Below are 18,930 nucleotides of genomic sequence, written 5' to 3'. Positions count from 1 at the left end.
CTCAGGAGATACAGTTTGCCAACCTCTCTTACTTACATTTTGTTGTTGTTGTTGTTTTGTTTGTTTGTCTTTGAGAGGGAGTTTCGCTCTTAATGCCCAGGCTGGAGTGCGATGGTGTGATCTTGACTCACTGCAACCTCCGCCTCCTGGGTTCAAGCGATTCTCCTGCCTCAGCCTCCCAAGTAGCTGGGAGTACAGGTGTGCACTACCACGCCCAGCTAAGTTTTGTATTTTTAGTAGAGATGGAGTTTCACCATGTTGGCCAGGCTGGTCTTGAACTCCTGACCTCAGGTGATCTGTTCACCTTGGCCTCCCAAAGTGCTGGGATTACAGGCATGAGCCACCGTGTCCAGCCAAAATTGTTTAAAATTTAAGAGAAATACTGTTGATGTTTGGAGTAAGGAGTACCTAAAAATATTGTTTAAATCAATTGATTGGGAAGATGATAGGCCTAGAAAAATAAGATAAAATAAGTTGATTTCTAAACATCTTGCATAATTATATAGAACCTTCTTTAATTAAAAAATTAGTTTTCCTTCAACAATTATTATTTAATTAAAATTTGACATCAGAAGAGACACTACAACCCTGTTCTGGAAAAATGTTTGTGATATGCTCGCATTTTGCCCTGGTCTTCAGTTCTTGGCCAGATGGTCAGCATGTGTGTTTCTCAGGTCAGCACGTCATCACATAGTTGCAGCGGCTGAGCCCACACGCCGTGGCTTGAGGGACTATCTGGTAATAAAATATCAAAGGAAACTTCAAAGGAACATCTGATCACATGGTGGCCTGTTAAATCCTATACCAAGTAATTCCTGAAGATTTGGAAGAATGGATTATGATCTTTCAGAGTAAAAACAAAATACAGGAAGATAACACAGCAATCATAATTAACTAGAAAAAAATAAATTCAACCTCTCCACCCAAAAAAATAAGAAGCACTGACAGACAATGCCTTTCTTCTGATGGTACACACTGAGGGAATAGATCAACATCTTTAAATATGGTTCAGTTCAGGCCAGGTGCAGTGGCTCACGCCTGTAATCCCGGCACTTTGGGAGGGCTGAAGTGGGCGAATCATGAGGTCAAGAGATCAAGACTATCCTGGTCAACATGGTGAAACCCTGTCTCTACTAAAAATACAAAACTTAGCTGGACGTGGTGGCGGGCACCTGTAGTCCCAGCTGCTTTGGAGCTGGAGGCAGGAGAATCGCTTGAACCCAGGAGGCGGAGGTTGCAGTAAGCTGAGATCATACCACTGCACTGCAGCCTGGCGACAGAGCGAGACTCCATCTCAAAAAAAAAAAAAAGGTTATTTTGAAAAACAGAATCACAAATTTACAGAAAAGTTGTAACTACAATATAAAGAACTTTCCTGAAACATTGGGAGTGAATTGTGGATCTGATCCCCCCAACATCCCCAAATCTTGATCATGTGTTTCCCGCAAACAATGGCTTTCTCTTCCATCACCACACAGTACAGCCATCAAGATCAGGACGTTGGCATTGAGATGTCACCACCCTCTAATTCTCAGGCTTATTCCCATTCCGGCCATTGTCCCAGTAATGCCTTTTATACCCAGAGGGTCAAGTTCTGAATCCCAGGGTGCATTTGGCCTCCTTTGTGTCCTTTGGTAGCTGCTCCTTTGTCTTTCCTTGTCTTTCACGACCCGGATACTTCAGAAGATTATGAACCACTAATTCTGCCAACCATCCCGCAATCTGGGTTTGTTCGATGCTTCTCCTGACTTGATTCAGGCTGTACATCTTTGCCAGGAACACGCTACGCTGCTCTCGCTGTGTCCCGTCGGGTGGTACAAGCTCTCAATTTGTTCCGTTACTGGTGACAGTCACTTTATTAATTTTCATGCTGTCTGCCAGGATTCTCCTGTGTAAAAATTACTTTCCAACTAGATAAATAGTCTGTTTCTTTTTTTTCTTTTTTCTTTTTTTTTTTTTGAGACGGTGTCTCGGTCTGTCGCCCAGGCTGGAGTGCAGTGGCCGGATCTCAGCTTACTGCAAGCTCCGCCTCCTGGGTTCACACCATTCTCCTGCCTCAGCCTCCTGAGTAGCTGGGACTACAAGCGCCCGCCACCTCCCCCGGCTAGTTTTTTGTATTTTTTTTAGTAGAGACGAGGTTTCACCAGATTGGCCAGGATGATCTCGATCTGACCTTGTGATCCGCCCATCTCGGCCTCCCAAAGTGCTGGGATTACAGGCTTGAGCCACTGCGCCCGGCCAGATAGTCTGTTTCTTATCAGACTTTCAGCTTAATCATTTATTTAAGTTTGTATGGGATTATTGTTTCCTGTTTTATTCAGTGAGTTATAATCTATTACTGTCATTACTCTGATGTTGAAGCTGTACCAAATTTGGCTGGTGGGAGCCCCTGAAAACTGATGTTTTGTGTCTGTTTAATATGTCCCATCATTCTATGAGCACTTCCTTGCTTTCTGGCACAACAAGATGTTCAAGGCTCAGCTTTCTCTCCCCTAGCCCTGAAATCAACAATTTGCAAGGGCCTTGGTTCATTTAGTGGGAAATGGGTTTTAGAAGTCAAAATCTGATGCTGTGTGTGTGCCCTGCTAATGGAGTGTGGCTGCTCCCAGGCCTTCTCACCGACAGTCTTAGCCACAGAGCCTTTTCTAGTTTTTTCCTTTCTTTCTTTCTTTTTTTTTTTGTGACAGAGTCTCACTCTATCACCCAGGCTGGAGTACAGTGATGTGGCTCACTGTAATATTGGCCTCCCAGGTTTGAGTGATTCTCATGCCTCAACCTCCTGAGGAACTGAGACTACAGGCATGGGCCATCACACCCAGTTAATTTTTGTATTTTTGGTAGAGATTGGGTTTCCCCATTTTGGCCAGGCTGGTCTTGAACTCCTGGTCTCATGTGATCTGCCTGCCTCAGCCTCCCAAAATGCTGGGATTATAGGCATGAGCTACAGCTCCTGACTTTTTTGTTTTTTATTTTTGAGATAGTATCTCACTCTGTCACCCAGGCTAGAGTGCAGTGGTGTGATCACTGCTCATTGCATCCTTGAACTCCTGGGCTCAAGGGATCCCCCAGTCTTGGCCTCCTGAGTAGCTGGGGCTACAAGTGTGCACCACCATGTGCAGCTAATTTGTTAAATTTTTAGTGGAAACAGGGTCTCGCTATGTTGCCCAGGCTGGTCTCTTAACTTCTGAGCTCAGGCAGTTCTTCTGCCTTGGCCTCCCAGAGTACTGGGATTACAGGTGTGAGCCACCATGCCTGGCCACTGTCAGCATCTTTTAAATTTACTGCAAGGGTTTACGCTGCCTCAGCCTCCTGAGTAGCTGGGACTACAGGTGCCCGCCTAGTTTTGTGTATTTTTTTAGTAGAGACGGGGTTTCACCGTGTTATCCAGGATGGTCTCCATCTTCTGACCTCGTGATCCGCCCGTCTCAGCCTCCCAAAGTGCTGGGATTACAGGCTCGAGCCACCGCGCCCGGCCCTGTTTGGTTCTTTACATCTGAATTTGCACAGGCTTTCCGTCTGTCTGTGCATCTCAAGAGTGTGTGCCCCTCCGTGTTGGGGCATTGTGGCAGTAACTGCTTCGGTGTCTTTGGTAGTTCTAGCATCTGTGTCATCTCAGCGTTGGGATCGGCTGATTTTCTTGAGTAGTATGATACGAGACTCTGACTCATCTTTCCTCCTACAGAGAATGGTGATGTTTTTGGTTTGGAGCAGTTGACCTGGTTGGGTTCTGACAGCAAGTTCTGTGCAGCCTTCTGTGGGGTGTGGCTGTGGTGCCAGCTCCATTTTCTGAGCTTTGGCGGTGCTGTTTGACCTCGTCCTTTGGGGGCATTGCTTGCCGTCCAACCTGAGACTGGTGGAGGTGTGTTCTGCAGTTGAGATTCTTACATGGGCAGCCCCAGGGTGAATGCGTCAACAACGTCACAGGGTTGCTCCCCTGAAATCTTCCCTCTCTGCTGTCCTTCTGTCCTTTCAGTTCCCAGGGGCTCCCCTTTTTGGTCCTCCATCTGGAAAGCTAGAGCTTTAACCCTCTCTGCTGTGCACTTCAGTGACCATCCCCATCTTTGTGGGAGGACAGAGAAGAAAAGGCAGTGAGGAGGTGTCACCCCGCCTGGAATCACAGCCCCCACATCAGAGAGGAAGGCCTCCCTTCCAGGAGCTTTTGTTGCTGCTCCCTCTTACCTGGAGCCAGAGTCTCCCAACACTGTGTTTTCATAGATCGTCTTTAGTTCATTTCCCCTGAAACACAGGTTGGCCCCAAAAAAGTAAGGGGAAAGCCGTAACAACTTTACCTAAGAGTACCCTTTTAATGCATTAGAATGGATGGCTATTTATTGATGAATTATTTTTAATCTCCGAGTTGTCAATTGTGCCTTTAAGAAAAACATCTTTTCCTATGATAAGGCCCCTACCTTTATTTGCTAAAATCAGAGTTCTAGTTCAGATTTTGTTTTGTGTTCTGGCTCTGGAGGCACCAATGGAGTAACACCGGTATGTTTATGTTGGAGAGGAGCTTTGTGTTGCCTTTCAAACTCGAATCCAATAGAACTACAGATTTAAACAATAAACATGAATGGGAGATACGGAAAATCAAAGACGAAAACAGAGAAATGGACTTAATGAAAGATTTTTGTACATAAATACTTCTTCTGACCCCAAGACAAAGCCAGGAAAGATGAAGCATATTTTCTATGATTTGAAATTAAGATAATGTAGGTGACTCTATTAGTAATCAGCTTGAGTATTTATATGAAAGTGTATGGGAGGCCAGGTGCGGTGGCTCATGCCTGTAATTCCAGCACTTTGGGAGGTCGAGACTGGTGGTGGATCAGGAGGTCAGGAGGTAGAGACCATCCTGGCTAACATGGTAAAACCCCGTCTCTACCAAAAATACAAAAAATTAGCTGGACGTCATGGTGGGCGCCTGTAGTCCCGGCTACTCGGGAGGCTGAGGCAGGAGAATGGCGTGAACCCAGGAGGCGGAGCTTGCAGCGAGCTGAGATCGTACCACTGCACCCCATCCTGGGGTACAGAGTGAGACTCTATCTCAAAAAAAAGAAAAGAAAAGAAAGTGTATGGGAACAGTCGCATATATATTATAGCAGATAGAAGACTGACTTTGGAGTATTTCTATGCTTTCATCTGAAAATGAAGGGCTGGGCCGGGCGTGAAGGTGCAGGGCCTGTAATCCCAGCACTTTGGGAGGCCAAGGTAGGCAGATCACTTGAGTCCAGGAGTTCCAGACCAGCCTGGGTGACATGCAAAACCCCATGTCTACAAAAAAAAAAAAAATACAAAAATCTTCTGGGCATGGTGATGCATGGCTGTAAACGCAGCTGCTCAGAAGGCTGAGGTGGGTGGATCACTTGAACCCAGGAGTTTGAGGCTGCAGTGAGCCAAGATCATACCACTGCACTTTTCAGCCTGGGTGACAGAGTGAGACCCTGTCAAAAAGAAAATGAAGGGCATTTTGTTGTGAGGAATCGGTTTATGGATAGTCTGGGATGTGGCCAGTGTCCTCTGGATACTTCCCTGTTCGGTGCCTTCCTGAAATGTGTTGCAAATTCTGTTTTATAAAATGTCTGGTCTCTTTGTCTAAAACTTTAGAATCACCTGGGCACAGTGGCTCATGCCTGTAATCCCAGCACTTTGGGAGGTCAGGGTGGGTGGATCACTTGAGGTTAGGAGTTCGAGACCAGCCTGACCAACATGGCAAAACCCTGTCTCTACTAAAAATGCAAAAATTAGCTGGGCGCGGTTGTGTGCACCTATAATCCCAGTTACTGGGTAGGCTGAGGCACAAGAATTGCTTGAACTCAGGAGGTGGAGGTTGCAGTGAGCTGAGATTGCGCCACTGCACTCCAGCCTGGGTGACAGAGCAAAGCTCTGTCTTTGAAAAAGAATTGTAAACATAAAAGCATACTGTTGCATGCATTTCAGTCAGTGAATTCAAAGTGGCCTGTTAGGCGAGGCACAGTGGCTTTCACCTGTAGTCTTGGCTGTGTGGAAAGCTGAGGCAGGAAGGTTGTTGGAGCCCTGGAGTTTGAGTGCAGCCTGGGTAACAGCCAGGACCCATCTCTAAAATAAACTTTTAAAAATGCTTGTCAGTAGCATAAAATTGTGTGGGAAAGTGTTTGGTTCCTTTTAATTAAAGGATGTAGAGAGCTGCTGGTAGACAGCAAAATAATCTACAGCTATTGTGCTGATTGTCCTGAGGTTTGATTTACCAACCTAATCATTGTAGAATTAGATATGTAAGATACAGAATTGATGTGGTTACCTGTATTTTGACTTTGGAATATTTTAATCATCCTCTAAGATCTTGTTTGTTTAAATTGTATGTGGTTTTTTAATGTAACTTGTAAGATGTATTTATTTTCTGTGGATATCTCATAGTTATACATGTATCTTTTGGGTTGGAGGTGCATGTGATATTTTGACATATGTGTATAATGTGTAGTGATCAAATCAGAGTAACTGAGCTGTCTATCTCAAGCTTTAATCTTTTTATTTTTATTTTTTAATTTATAGGAATATCATAGGTTTTTGATTCAGTTTTGCTTTACTTAGGAAATCGCACTTGGTCATTAAGGCAAAATGCCAAGTGAGAGACTGCTTAGCAGAGTGAGGAGTGAGAACTTGTAGCCAGGTGTGGTGGCTCACACATGTAATATCAGCACTTTGGGAGGCCGAGGTGGGTGAATCACAGGGTCAGAAGATTGAGACCGGCTTGGCCAACATAGTGAAACCCCCCCCCCCATCACTACTAAAAATACAAAAATTAGCAGGGCGTGGTGGTGCGTGCCTGTAGTCCCAGGTGCTCAGGAGGCTGAGGCAGGAGAATGAACCTGGGAGAAGGAGCTTGCAGTGAGCCGAGATTGCGCCACTGCACTCCAGCCTGGGCGACAGAGTGAGACTCCGTCTCAAAAAAAAAAAAAAAAGCACTTGTATGAGGGTCGTCCTTTCTCCCAGGCTGCTGGGAATCCTGTAAAGAGGATTCCATCATCCATACCCAGGCACTCCAGAAAGGAAACTGAGTTAGTAATACTCATGGCTTGTCTTAGCTCATTTAGATAGCAATTCAGTGGTAGATTTAGCTCCTAGGTTTTTGAGTCCCCTACAAACCAGAAGTACATCTTAACCAAATAATACAATTTGCTTATTAGTAACAAAGGTGAGGCAGGACACTTTGCTTCTGGAGCCATAGGCTCCTTAGAGATAAATCAGTTGTATTTCGGGGACTCCACTGTAGGGCCCTGTCCTATTCCTCAGTAGCGAGAAGAAGACCAGGGCAGTGCTAACAGTGGGCCTGGGCCCCGTGTGAATGCCCCAACAGGGCCCTTTATTTTTGGGGGATTTTATATCTTTATACTCATTAGGGCCATTTTCTGTTTTTGTTCATATCTGGTTACAAACTATTGGTCCTTTTAAACTACTATCCCCATTAACAAATGAGGAAGCAGACATAAAACTGACTTTAGTTACTGAATGAATATTCGAACTTAGGTCTTGGGAGGCATCATTCCATCTCCTTCCCGTGTGTCGTTAACTGTGACATTAACTGTGAGATGCTACTGGCTGGAAGACTTTCTCTGTACCTAAAAAAGTAAACGCATTGCCCACAAAACTAACACGCTGCTTTTTATTGGTTGTAGTTTTATTGAAAAAGCCCTTTAAGGCCGGGCATGGTGGCTCACGCCTGTAATCCCAGCACTTTGGGGGGTCGAGGCGGGCGGATCACAAGGTGAGGAGATCGAGGCCATCCTGGCTAACACAGTGAAACCCCGTCTCTACTAAAAATAAAAAAAATTATCGGGTGTGGTGGCAGGCGCCTGTCGTCCCAGCTACTCGGGAGGCTGAGGCAGGAGAATGGTGTGAACCCGGGAGGCGGAGCTTGCAGTGAGCTGAGATTGTGCCATTGGACTCCAGCCTGGGCAACAGAGCAAGCCTCCGTCTCAAAAAAAAAAAAAAAAGAAAAAGAAAAAGAAAAAGCCCTTCAAGACTTGGCTGCAGAGTTTCATAGTATCATTCTTGTACAGGCATAGAAAGGAAAATACCCAAATAAATGAGGTAAGGTGCTCCTGCAGTTGATGCACAGTCCAGCTCCTGTGCATCCCGTCCAGCTGGCTGGGTCGAGGCGTCCATGCCTCGTGTGCAGTGGGCTCTGTGTGCCATGCAGTGCCGCATCACCGCAGCATCGGAGCACACGCCTGGTCATTGTTTTGGGGTTTTTCCTAAGCTACTGTACCTGCTTTTAAGCTACTGTACCTTGGTTACTGGCTCTTTCCTCATTTTCTCCATAGGTGGCAGGCTGTCACAACCATGTTATTTCTGCCACATGGCCAGCAGCAGGTGTGAGATGTCCCTGGCATCTGATTGTAGAGGTATTGAAGTGTAAAAGGAAAAAATCAGAAACTGTTCACCTTGGCATCGAAACACTGCAGTGTGGTGCACTTGGACCAAAGGGAGGCCTGACTTCCGACATCACCGTTCTTACTCCAGCTTCCCCCTTTTCAGTTACATTAGAGTACTGGTTTCTAAATGCTACTAGGTGTTGATGCAGTTATGAAATGATAGTCTATGTGATTCTACATTTTATCCAAGGCGGTGTGATGTAACTTGTAAGACTTGAGGAAAATGCCTATTGTGTACCTGGAATGAGAAAAGAAGAAAGGTTTGAACAGACCTTTCGGAGGGAAAAGTACATCATCTTTGTGTTCTTATTTCAGAAGGAGGGCGCAGTCCTGGCCCCGCCTCGGGTCCCTTTGCCCCAGCCCTGTTTGTGCCCACACAGGCCTGCCTGGGTGCGGTGCTGACCAGCCTCAGTGCTCCAGGAGAGACTCCTCATGGCTTTGGCTGCCATGCACTGTGGCCGAATCGCCATGCACGCCGAACACTTTCTTCACGGAGGCTTTCTGGCCAGTGCGAATCCTGTCTTCGTAGTCCCTCTGGCTCTGCTCTCTCCTGTCAGCTGATGGGGTGCTGTTTGCCCCTGATTTTTTTTTTTTTGAGATGGAATTTCACTGTTGTTGCCCAGGCTGGAGTGCAGTGGCATGAATCTCGACTCACCACCACCTCTGTCTCCTGGGGTCAAGCTGTTCTCCTGCCTCAGCCTCCCAAGTAGCTGGAATTACAGGCATGCACCACCATACCCGGCTAATTTTGTATTTTTACTAGAGATGGGGTTTCTCCATGTTGGTCAGGCTGTTCTCGAACTCCTGACCTCAGGTGATCCACCTACCTCAGCCTCCCAAAGTGCTGGGATTATAAGCATGAGCCACCGCGCCCGGCCGCCCCTGAATTTATCTAGGCATTTGCTTACGCTCCACAGAAGGCAGTGCTGGGTGACCAGGGAGGCAGGGGAAGGCAGCCACACTGGGGGCAGACTGGAAGTGGGTTGTAATGAGTGTCTGTGTGCAGATAGGTATTCACTTTGAGATGGCAAAACCACATGACAGAAATGTGGGGAAAAGCTGCTCTTCACTTCGCCACCGTACACAGCTGTTCCCATCACTTTCAATCGTTTAGTTTTAGTGTTTTCATATCCATTTTAAACAAAACTGTCATCATGTTATGCATAGGATTTGTAATTTTCTACTTAATATCTAAGCCTTTTTTCTCTTTTTAAGTTCTGGGGTACGTGTGCAGGATATGCAGGTTGTTACATAGGTAAATGTGTGCCATGGTGGGTTGCTGCACCCATCAACCCATCACTTAGGCATAAGCCTGGCGTGTGTAAGCTATTTATCCCGATGTTCTATAAGCCTTTTTTCTTGTTGTGGTTTTTAGAATCATGATCTGTAATGGCTCCAGAGTTGAGAGCGTGCTTAAATCCTTCCTGACCTTAACTCAGGCTGGTCACCCAGCCCCCGCACTAGCCCGGTCCCTCACTTCTTGTGCCTGGTCTTCCCTCTTTCCCAGGCTCCCCTTCTCAGCCTTCAGAGTCCACGGAGCCCACGGGGTCCAGGGCAGGAGTAGAGGGAGCCTCGCTGTGTCCCTCCTGGGCCCGGGGCTGCCCTGGCCGGGGGCGGCCACTGCCCAGGCTGGCCATTCTGCAGAGGGATGCGCCAGCATTTGGGGCCTAGACTTGGAAATGCCTCTTTTATTTGAAAACAGCTGAATAACATTCATCTGCTTTTCCCATTCTCCTGTCCAGATACGAGATATGAGTGAGTCATTTCCTACTCTCAGTCCAGATGGGGGTTTTTTCTTTTTACTTTTTTCATAAACTCTCATATTATTCAGTCCTGGGACATGAGGTACACATGGTGTCTGTGGCCAGGGAGAATGCTGACTGCATGTTTCTGTATTCATTGACACTATATGTTGTTTAAAAAAGTAAAATATATGGATTAGAGTGATGTCATTGTGGGAAGTTTTAGAAGCACTGCTTTAGAAAAACATAAAAGCTATGTATTTGCTGACAGTCTGAGGAAGTCAGGCAGGAACAGCGTGTAGTTTCACTGAGTGAACATCAGCAGGACTGTGCAGCCTCTAAATGTGCTGTGCTCTTTGTTTTGCCAGAAAGGAAATAAACATTTGTATTTTTTATAGTAATTCCTTCCTGTGAGGTGCTATTTTAAGCTTAAAGAACTCTTAAGCCGAGTGGACTCCCACATCTGTGAGATGCACGAGGGTCGCCGGCAGAGCAGGTGATGCTGCTGGGAGGCGCAGCGCCCGCTGCCTTGTGCTCCATGACCCTCGAAGCACCTGCAGGGTGACCTGGGACGTGGCCGGGTGTTCGTGGCACATGCTGGGGAGTGAGCGAGGATGGTTGGTTCAGCTCAGGGTTGGCTGGCTCATTCTGCAGAGACACAGGGAGTCAGTGTCATTGGCTCCGGGAGCAGAGTGGTGTCTGGCAGAGCTCCTCAGCCACGGCATCATGGGGCGGCCACAGAGGACATGCAGATGGGGGCGTGGTGGAGGCCCACAGAGCTGCTCACGGACGGGCGGATGTTGGTTTAGACAGCGCTGTCCGGGAGCACGACGCCCAGCGTGGCAGCCACTAGCCTCCTGTGGCTGCAGAACCCTTAGCATGGTTTTTCAGGACGACTGGGGGGTTGAACGTTTAATTTTATTCATTCATTTTTTTTTTTTTTGAGATGGAGTCTCGCTGTGTCGCCCAGGCTGGAGTGCAGTGGTGCGATCTTGGCTCACTGCAAGCTCCGCCTCCCGGGTTCATGCCATTCTCCTGCTTCAGCCTCCCGAGTAGCTGGGACTACAGGCACCCGCCATAACACCCAGCTAATTTTTTGTATTTTTAGTAGAGGTGGGGTTTCACCATGTTAGCCAGGATGGTCTTGATCTCCTGACCTCATGATCCGCCCGCCTCGGTCTCCCAAACTGCTGGGATTACAGGCGTGAGCCACCGCACCCGGCAAATTTTATTCATTCTTAATTAACTTAACTTGTCACAGGTGATTTGGGCAGTGCAGGCTTAGAACCATTCCCAGAGCGTGTGCACAGAGCAGGTCCTTCTCTAGGGGAGGTTCGTGTATGTTAGAAGTTGTGTGGCCAAAAAATGTGGGGAATTGTTTAAAAAATTATTAGGTACTGTAGGACTTCTCAGAGTCCTTAATATTCTAATGTACATTGACAGTTCACAAGGAGTTTCTGAGATTTTTTTTCCCCAAAAAATCGTTTTTTAGAAACAAAGTCTCACTGTGTTGCTCGAGCTGGAGTGCAATGGCGTGATCTCGGCTCGCTGGAACCTCTGCCTCCCGGGTTCAAGCGATTCTCCTGCCACAGCCTCCCGAGTAGCTGGGAGTACAGGCGCCTGCCACTACGCCCAGCTAATTTTTTGTATTTTTAGTAGAGACAGGGATTCACCATATTGGCCAGGCTGCTCTCGATCTCATGGCCTTGTGATTCGCCTGCCTCGGCCCCCCAGAGTGCTGGGATACCAGGCGTGAATCACTGCTCTCAGCTGCCCCAAAATACTTTTTGGCCATACAGGTTTTTGAGGTGGCCGTGACCTTGTGTGAGCACTGGCGTCCGTGGAGAGGGCTCTGGAGAACGTTGGTGCGGGAGACCGGGAGGTCTTTGAGTGCCTGCAGGAAGTGTCACATTCGCAGTTCTGAGAAGTTGTGTTGAGTATTTCACATTGGACAAAGTTAGATTCTACAAATTAGCAGACATCCCTGTCGCACACGGCCAGGTGGCCTCTAGACCCAGCGAAGCCTGGTGGAGGAAGGCAGGAGAATGCTCCGTAGCCTCTTTCCCAGTTATGTGTGAAGCTGCGGCGTGGGGCTCCTGGCACCTGGGAAGTGTGGAAGCTGGCAGAGCCGGGCGTGCTGGGCAGCGAGAAGCATCAGCGCTGGATCGGCAGGGCAGGCCTGCCTTGGTAACGGCTGAGTCAGAAACTACAGCACGTTCCATATGCAGCTGTTTTGTTTTGAGCAGATATTTGGGCTCATTTAAAAATGGTGCTTAAAACCTAATTGTATCATCTTATTTTTGATGAGAAAAACACGCACCAGTGTACGGGAAAACGGGATGAGTAGGCTGATGCCTTCCGGGCTGCCTGGTGAGGCCTCTCGTCCCTGTCGCCATCCATCCTGTGCAGCTTCATTCACTGCAGCCTGGTTCTGCTCTGAGACAGTGTTCGCTGTCTTCCTAATTCCCCCAGGACTGCTCTTCTGGTCTCCTCATCCTTGCCCTCACAGAGAAGGATGAGAATGAATTCTGTTGAAAAGAAAGGCCAGGCATGGTGGCTCACGCCAGCAGTTCGGGAGGCTGAGGCGGGTGGATCACCTGAGGTCAGGAGTTTTAGACCAACCTGGCCAACATGACAAAACCTCTTCTCTACTAAAATTACAAAAATCAGCCAGGCATGGTGGTGCGTGCGTCTGTAATACCAGCTACTGGGGAGGCTGAGGCATGAGAATCACTTGAACCCAGGAGGCAGAGGTTGCAGTGAGCCGCCAAGACAGAGTAAGACTCTGTCTCAAAAAAAAAAAAAAAAGAAAGAAAAGAAAATACATGGAAGAGGCTCCCAGGTGACTGTGTTCTTGGGGAAATATTGTCTAAAACAGTCACAATTGAAAATGCTGAGCATTAGCTTTTCAGAAGTTGGGACAGATTCGTAACGGTTTTGAGGGTGAACCCGGGAGGCTGCACAGATACTCAGTTGTAGCTGCATCTGGGCTCTTGCTGGGTCCATAAACGTATGTCAGTACTCCAGAGCTGTTTCCTGCCCTTGTATTGCCAGATGTGGCTTTGCTTTCCCTGCTTTCTGTTGCAAACCTGCCCTGCATCGGTGCTGCCTCCCGCCTTCCTCCCTGGCTCTGGTTCTAGGTGAGGCACCACTGAAGTGACAGGACAGCCTAGGCGCTGAGAACCTCATTTTGAAAACTGCTAAATATCAAATGCTAAATAATCATGTATATACTTCAAGCTCTTATTTCATTTTTGTTTTTTGTTTTACTTTTACAGTGAGTGTTGAAAAGATAGACCTGAAGGGATTATCACACACAAAAAATGACAGAAATGTTGAATGTTCCTTTGAGGTAAGATGCTAAGTTTTTTTCCCCTCTCTCCTGTAAGGGTAGGAAGGAAACACTTACCCTGGAGATGCTTTTCTTTACCTCGCTAAGGCTGTGCCTTGTGCAAAGCCCTGTGCCAGTGCTGTATAGGAAGCTGGCTCTGGGCTCGGGGTGGGCCGTCTCCAGGATGGGGATTGTTGGCTGCGGGGCCTCTACAGGCGGGAAGGGTGGGAGCTCGGGCAGGGCCTGGGGTTGTCAGTTGAGGTGTGAATGGTGCATACCACACGGGGCTCTAGTAGAACTGGATGAGGCAGCTTGCAGAGCAACGCACACAGAACCCGGGTCCATGGTGCCTGTGGGGACTGGTGATGAAAGCTCCTTGGTCTGGGCAGGGAACACTCCCTAAACTGACATGCTTAGCTGCTGGGGGCTGGTCACTGAAGTTGGGTACCACAAAGAATCAGGAGAGTTGAGCAGTGTTGTGTTTCCGGGTGACCCCTGGTGACCAGGGTCGAGACGGCCAGAAGCCCATTTCCCTCTCACAGCAGGGCGTGCAGGAGGCCACCCTGCTCCCTGGTCGTTGTGCCCCATCAGAACCTCAGGGTGCCCTTCGGGGTACAGGCCTCCTCTGGCTACTCTGACCTCCCTAGGATGTTGACCTCTGCTCCCAGCCCGAAGTGGCAGCCAGGACACCAGTCCTCACGCGTTCATCCTGGGCAGCAGGATGCAGGAGGAGGAAAGGCAGACTTGAAATCTTTCTCTTAAGGAACATTCCTGAAAGCAGCCTCTAGACACTTCACTTACATTTTATTGGCCAAATTTACTTTCTTGGTCCCACCTGGATGCCTAAGTGGCTGGGAAGTATGTCCCGGCTGACGGTGCCCAGCTCCCAGTCAAGGCTCTGTGAGGAACCCTGGCAGGGGCATATTCTCCTGGGACCACGTGTGTGTCGAGTACGGACAGCGTCACTGGAGCGTGCTCTCCAGACAGAACTCCTGTGAGCATCTGGCATGAGCCGATCCGCCTGTGCAGCTTACTGATGTTTTGAAGAGTATGGCTACACCAAAATACTTTAAACCTGTTTTCCACTAAAGGGACAAGTCTCCACTTGGTTTGGGAGACTGTGTTGTGACAAGCAGTTGTTACGCTGTGCATTTTTCCTTTGAAAATGTAAGGAACATCCTTTGCTGAGGTTTGGAGGTTGCCGGCGCCTGTGATAGTAGTGCCAGAGTCTCGGCACCCACGGAGTTCCTGGGTCTCATGTCGTACAGCCCAGGGGGAGCCCAGGGAAAGACGACAGGGACTCTCTGAGTGCCCTGGAACCCAGCGGAAGTCCCAGTGACCCTAGATGTTTGCTGACATTTTGCAGTGGTTGCGAGTGACACCTTCCTTCATTCCTTGCATTGCGGTGTCAGGCCTCTTCAGATCCTGGTGGGGACTGTGCCCTGAAGAAGGTGCTGTGCATGGAGCTGTCTTCGCGTGCGGTTGTAACACAGTGGGCTTCAGTTTGCTCCCAATCCTTAGTGCAGTTATTTGTGGTGAGGAAATCGGAAGTCAGGTCCACACAGTGTAAGGTGTGGGAACTTCATACAACCTGACCAGCCAAAGCCTTGCTCTGCTCTGCTCTTCTCTTTTTTCTTTTCTCTCTCTCTCTCTTTTCTTTCTTGCTTTCTTTCTTTCAACAGTATCTTGTTCTGTCACCAGGCTGGAGTGCAGTGGCATGATCTTGGTTCACTACAGCCTCAACCTCCTGGGCTTAAGCAGTTCCCTCACCTTAGCCTCCCAGTAGCTGGGACCACAGGCACATGCCACCACACCCAAGCTAATTTTTGTACTTTTGTGGAGACGGGGTTTTACCATGTTGCTCAGGCTGGTCTCGAACTCCCCAGCTCAAGCTGTCTGCCCGCCTCAGCCTGGCAAAGTGCTGGGGATTACAGGCATGAGCCATCACACCTGGCCGTATTTTTCTATTTTAGAAATCAAGTTGATTCTGAAAGTTTGCGGGGCACGGTGGCTCACACCTGTAATCCCAGCACTTTGGGAGGCCAAGGTGGGTGGATCACGTGGGGTCAGGAGTTCAAGACCAGCCTGGCCAACATGGTGAAACCCTGTCTCTACTAAAAATACAAAAATTAGCCAGGCGTGGTGGTGGGCACCTGTAGTCCCAGCTACTCAGGAGGCTGAGGCCGGGGAATCGCTTGAACCCAGGAGGCAGAGGTTGCAGTGAGCCGAGATTGCACCACTGTACTCCAGCCTTGACAACAGAGTGAGACTCCATCTCAAAAAAAAAAAAAAAAAATCAAGTTAAAGTGATATGGGAAGAACTACAGTAGTTAATTTTGAAAAGAAGCAGCAAATTGGAAGACTCACACTACCTGATTTCAAGACTTCTCAAAACAGCAGGATCATAACGCCATGAGGTAGCAAAAGGGAAGGCAGCACAGAGGAGTGGGACAGAGGAGGCTCCGGATAGACTCACACACACACGCGGGCTCTGAAGGAGTGCCGTGAAGAAAGGATGCTCTCTTCAGCAGACACCCTGGAACAGACATCCATATGCAGGAGAAGCGAGCCTTGCCTCCCGCCGCAGCCCTAACACCACATTAACTCAGAAGTGATCGGAGACCTAAATGTAAACCCAAAACAAAACTGCTAGGAGAAAACAAACTTTGTGATTTAAATTAGGTAAGGATTTCTGAGATACAGTGCCAAAAACATCCATAAAAGACAAAATCAATGAATTAGAATATATTAAAGTTTAAAACTTTCTCTTTGACAGACACTATGAAGAGAATGAAAAGGCTCAGATTAGGAGAAAATATTTGCAAGTTGTGTAGCTGATGAAGGATTTATATATTCAGAATGTATAAAGAATTCTCAAAACTTTTTTTTTAAGAGATGGGGTCTCCGGCCAGGCGCGGTGGCTTACGCCTATAATCCCAGCACTTTGGGAGGCCAAGGCGGACGAATCACCTGAGGTCAGGAGTTTGAGACCTGCCTAGCCAAAATGACAAAACCCTGTCTCTAGTAAAAATAGAAAAATTAGCCGGGCGTGGTAGCTGCACCTGTAATCCCAGCTGCTTGGGAGGCTGAGGCAGGAGAATCGCTTGAAGCCAGGAGGTGGAGGTTGCAGTCAGCCAAGATCATGCTTCTGCACTCCAGCCTGAGCAGCAAAAGCAAAACCTGTCTCAAAAAAAAAAAAAAAAAAAAGAGATGGTATCTGCTTCTGGATGGTCTTGAACTCTTGCCTCAAGGGATCCTCCTGTCCTGGACTCCTAGGGTTGCTGGGATCACAGGCATGAGCCTCCATGCCCAACAAGTTGCTTCCTCTTACTAAGTTTTGAGAGTTCTGCCAGGTGTAGACACATGCCTGCAGTTCCAGCTACTTGGGAGGCCGAGGCAGGAATATCCCTTGAGGCCAGGAGTTCAAGACCAGCCTGGGCAACAGTGAGACCCTGTCTCCACAAAGGAAAAAAAATGATGATTTGCCAAGGAAGATACGTAGGTGGCAAATAAACACACGTGAAAAGAGTCACCATCCTCCTCATTAGGAGAATGCCATTAGGAGAATGCCAAGTCCCACAGTGAAAGAACACTGCACACCTCTTGAAATACAAATGAAAAACGCTGACCCCACCCACCTCAGGCTGCGGTGTGGAGGAGCTGGAATCACATTCACTAATTCACTGATGGTGGGAATGGGAAATGGGGCAGCCACTTCGGAAGACAGTTTGGCAGTTTCTTAAAAAGTGTGACCCGTAAGTTCCAGCCTAGGTATTTACCCTGGGGGAATTAAGCGCATGTTCATAAAAGATTCGTGCGTGAGTGTTTATAGCAGCTTTGTTTGTAACATTCCAAGACTGTAAACAACCGAGATACCCGTTGACGGACACGTGGACAGGCCAGCCCTGGTGTTATGTCCACGCAGTGGAATACCACCCGGCAATAATGCTGAGTGGTCTCAGAATGGACAACTGAGATGCTCAGTGATATGCATGAATCTCGTGTTGTGTGAAAGAAACTAGACGACTCCTTCCAAAAAGTGTGTACTCGGTGAGTCCGTGTCTGAGTCCAGTTACATAAAATTCTAGAAAATGCAGACTCATCTGTAGCAACAGAAAGCAGTCAGTGGTTTACTGGGGGGAGGGGCTGGGGGACACCTCAGGGGTGATGCTCCCTGCTGTGGTGGGGCGTGGTGCCCTCAGATCAGAACAGCACATGGACCCCTTTCAATACGTGCAGTTCATCGTCAGTTATAATTCATTACAGCTCTTTTTGTTAAAAAAAAAAATACTTGAAGATTCAAACTTTTCCTTTTGTCCATAGAACCTTGACTAATGAAAATCAAGTTGTCCTTTGTAAGTGGAAATAAATAGCGATTATACTGTGACTAGAGCAATAAAACAGCATTCGTAGGAATGTCTGCCATACTTCAGTGAGGTAGAACAGTCTGTTGCTAACAGTATGGCAAGAATCAAAGATACATTTTTTTCTGAAAACTTTCACTTATTCAGGGAGAAATAAATAACTTCTCCCTGCCCCACTGATTTTCTCAGCCTTGTTTCTCGTTTTAATTTTTATGTATCGTTTTTCAGGATACAAATGAAAGGTTACTGTTTTATAGGAAGATATACATATCTGGATTAAGATGACTTGAAGATGTACAAGCTTTTTTTCTATGAAGCTGGTTTTGATATTGCTGAAATTATAATTACTAGTTCCTAGTTGCTGAGGAAATCAAATCAATAAGCAGGAAACAAATGATGGAACGTTTTTGATATAAAATCAGCATGTAGGCAGCTGAGGCAGGAGCATTACCTGGAGGCCGGGAGACTGCAACCAACCTGGGCAACACAGTGAGCCCCATCTCTTAAAAAAAAAAAAAAAAAGAGAGGCCAAGGGCAGTGGCTCACACCTGTAATCCCAGCACTTTGGGAGGCTAAGGCAGGCGGATCGCTTGAGCCAGTCTGGGTGACATGGTGAAACCCCATCACTGCAAAAAAATACAAAAATTAGTCGGTCATTGTGGCACTCACCTATATTCCCAGCTACCAAGGAGGCTGAGGTGGGAGGATCACTCAAGCCTGGGAGGTCAAGGCTGCAGTGAGCCAAGATCATGCCACTACACTCCAACTTGGGGGATAGTGAGAGACCTTGTCTCAAAAAAGAAAAAAAAAAATTATGAAACAATACTAATAAACAACTCTTATTAAACTATCCTTTAAAGTCACTCAGACATTATTTTAATGTTATCTTTTCTTTGAAAGTTTATTTTTTCACTTGGGTGGCTGAGGCACAAGGATCACTTGAACCCATGGGCGGAGCTTGCAGTGGAGCTGAGATCGCGCCACTGAGCTCCAGCCTGGGCAACAGAGCAAAACTCTGTTTCAAAAAAAAAAAAAGTCATACCCCAAGCAACATTGACAGTTCTGAGTAAGCTGTCAGTCAC

At 47.5% G+C, this 18,930-nt stretch overlaps 1 protein-coding gene across 1 annotated transcript in view; it reads left to right on the top strand.

Annotated features, from left to right (window-relative positions):
- ZCCHC14 (zinc finger CCHC-type containing 14) overlaps positions 1-18,930 on the top strand; it is an 86,340-nt gene that overhangs the window by 45,955 nt on the left and 21,455 nt on the right. Inside the window, exon 3 of the mRNA XM_031934460.1 lies at positions 13,432-13,505. Coding sequence (XP_031790320.1) covers positions 13,432-13,505 — 74 coding nt within the window. The remainder of the gene's footprint in view (positions 1-13,431; positions 13,506-18,930) is intronic.

This window comes from Piliocolobus tephrosceles, chromosome 17 (genome assembly GCF_002776525.5).
Source record: "Piliocolobus tephrosceles isolate RC106 chromosome 17, ASM277652v3, whole genome shotgun sequence".
NCBI lineage: Eukaryota > Metazoa > Chordata > Mammalia > Primates > Cercopithecidae > Piliocolobus > Piliocolobus tephrosceles.
The sequence above is the reverse complement of the archived record's forward strand: the minus strand, read 5'-3'. Positions and strand labels throughout refer to the sequence as shown.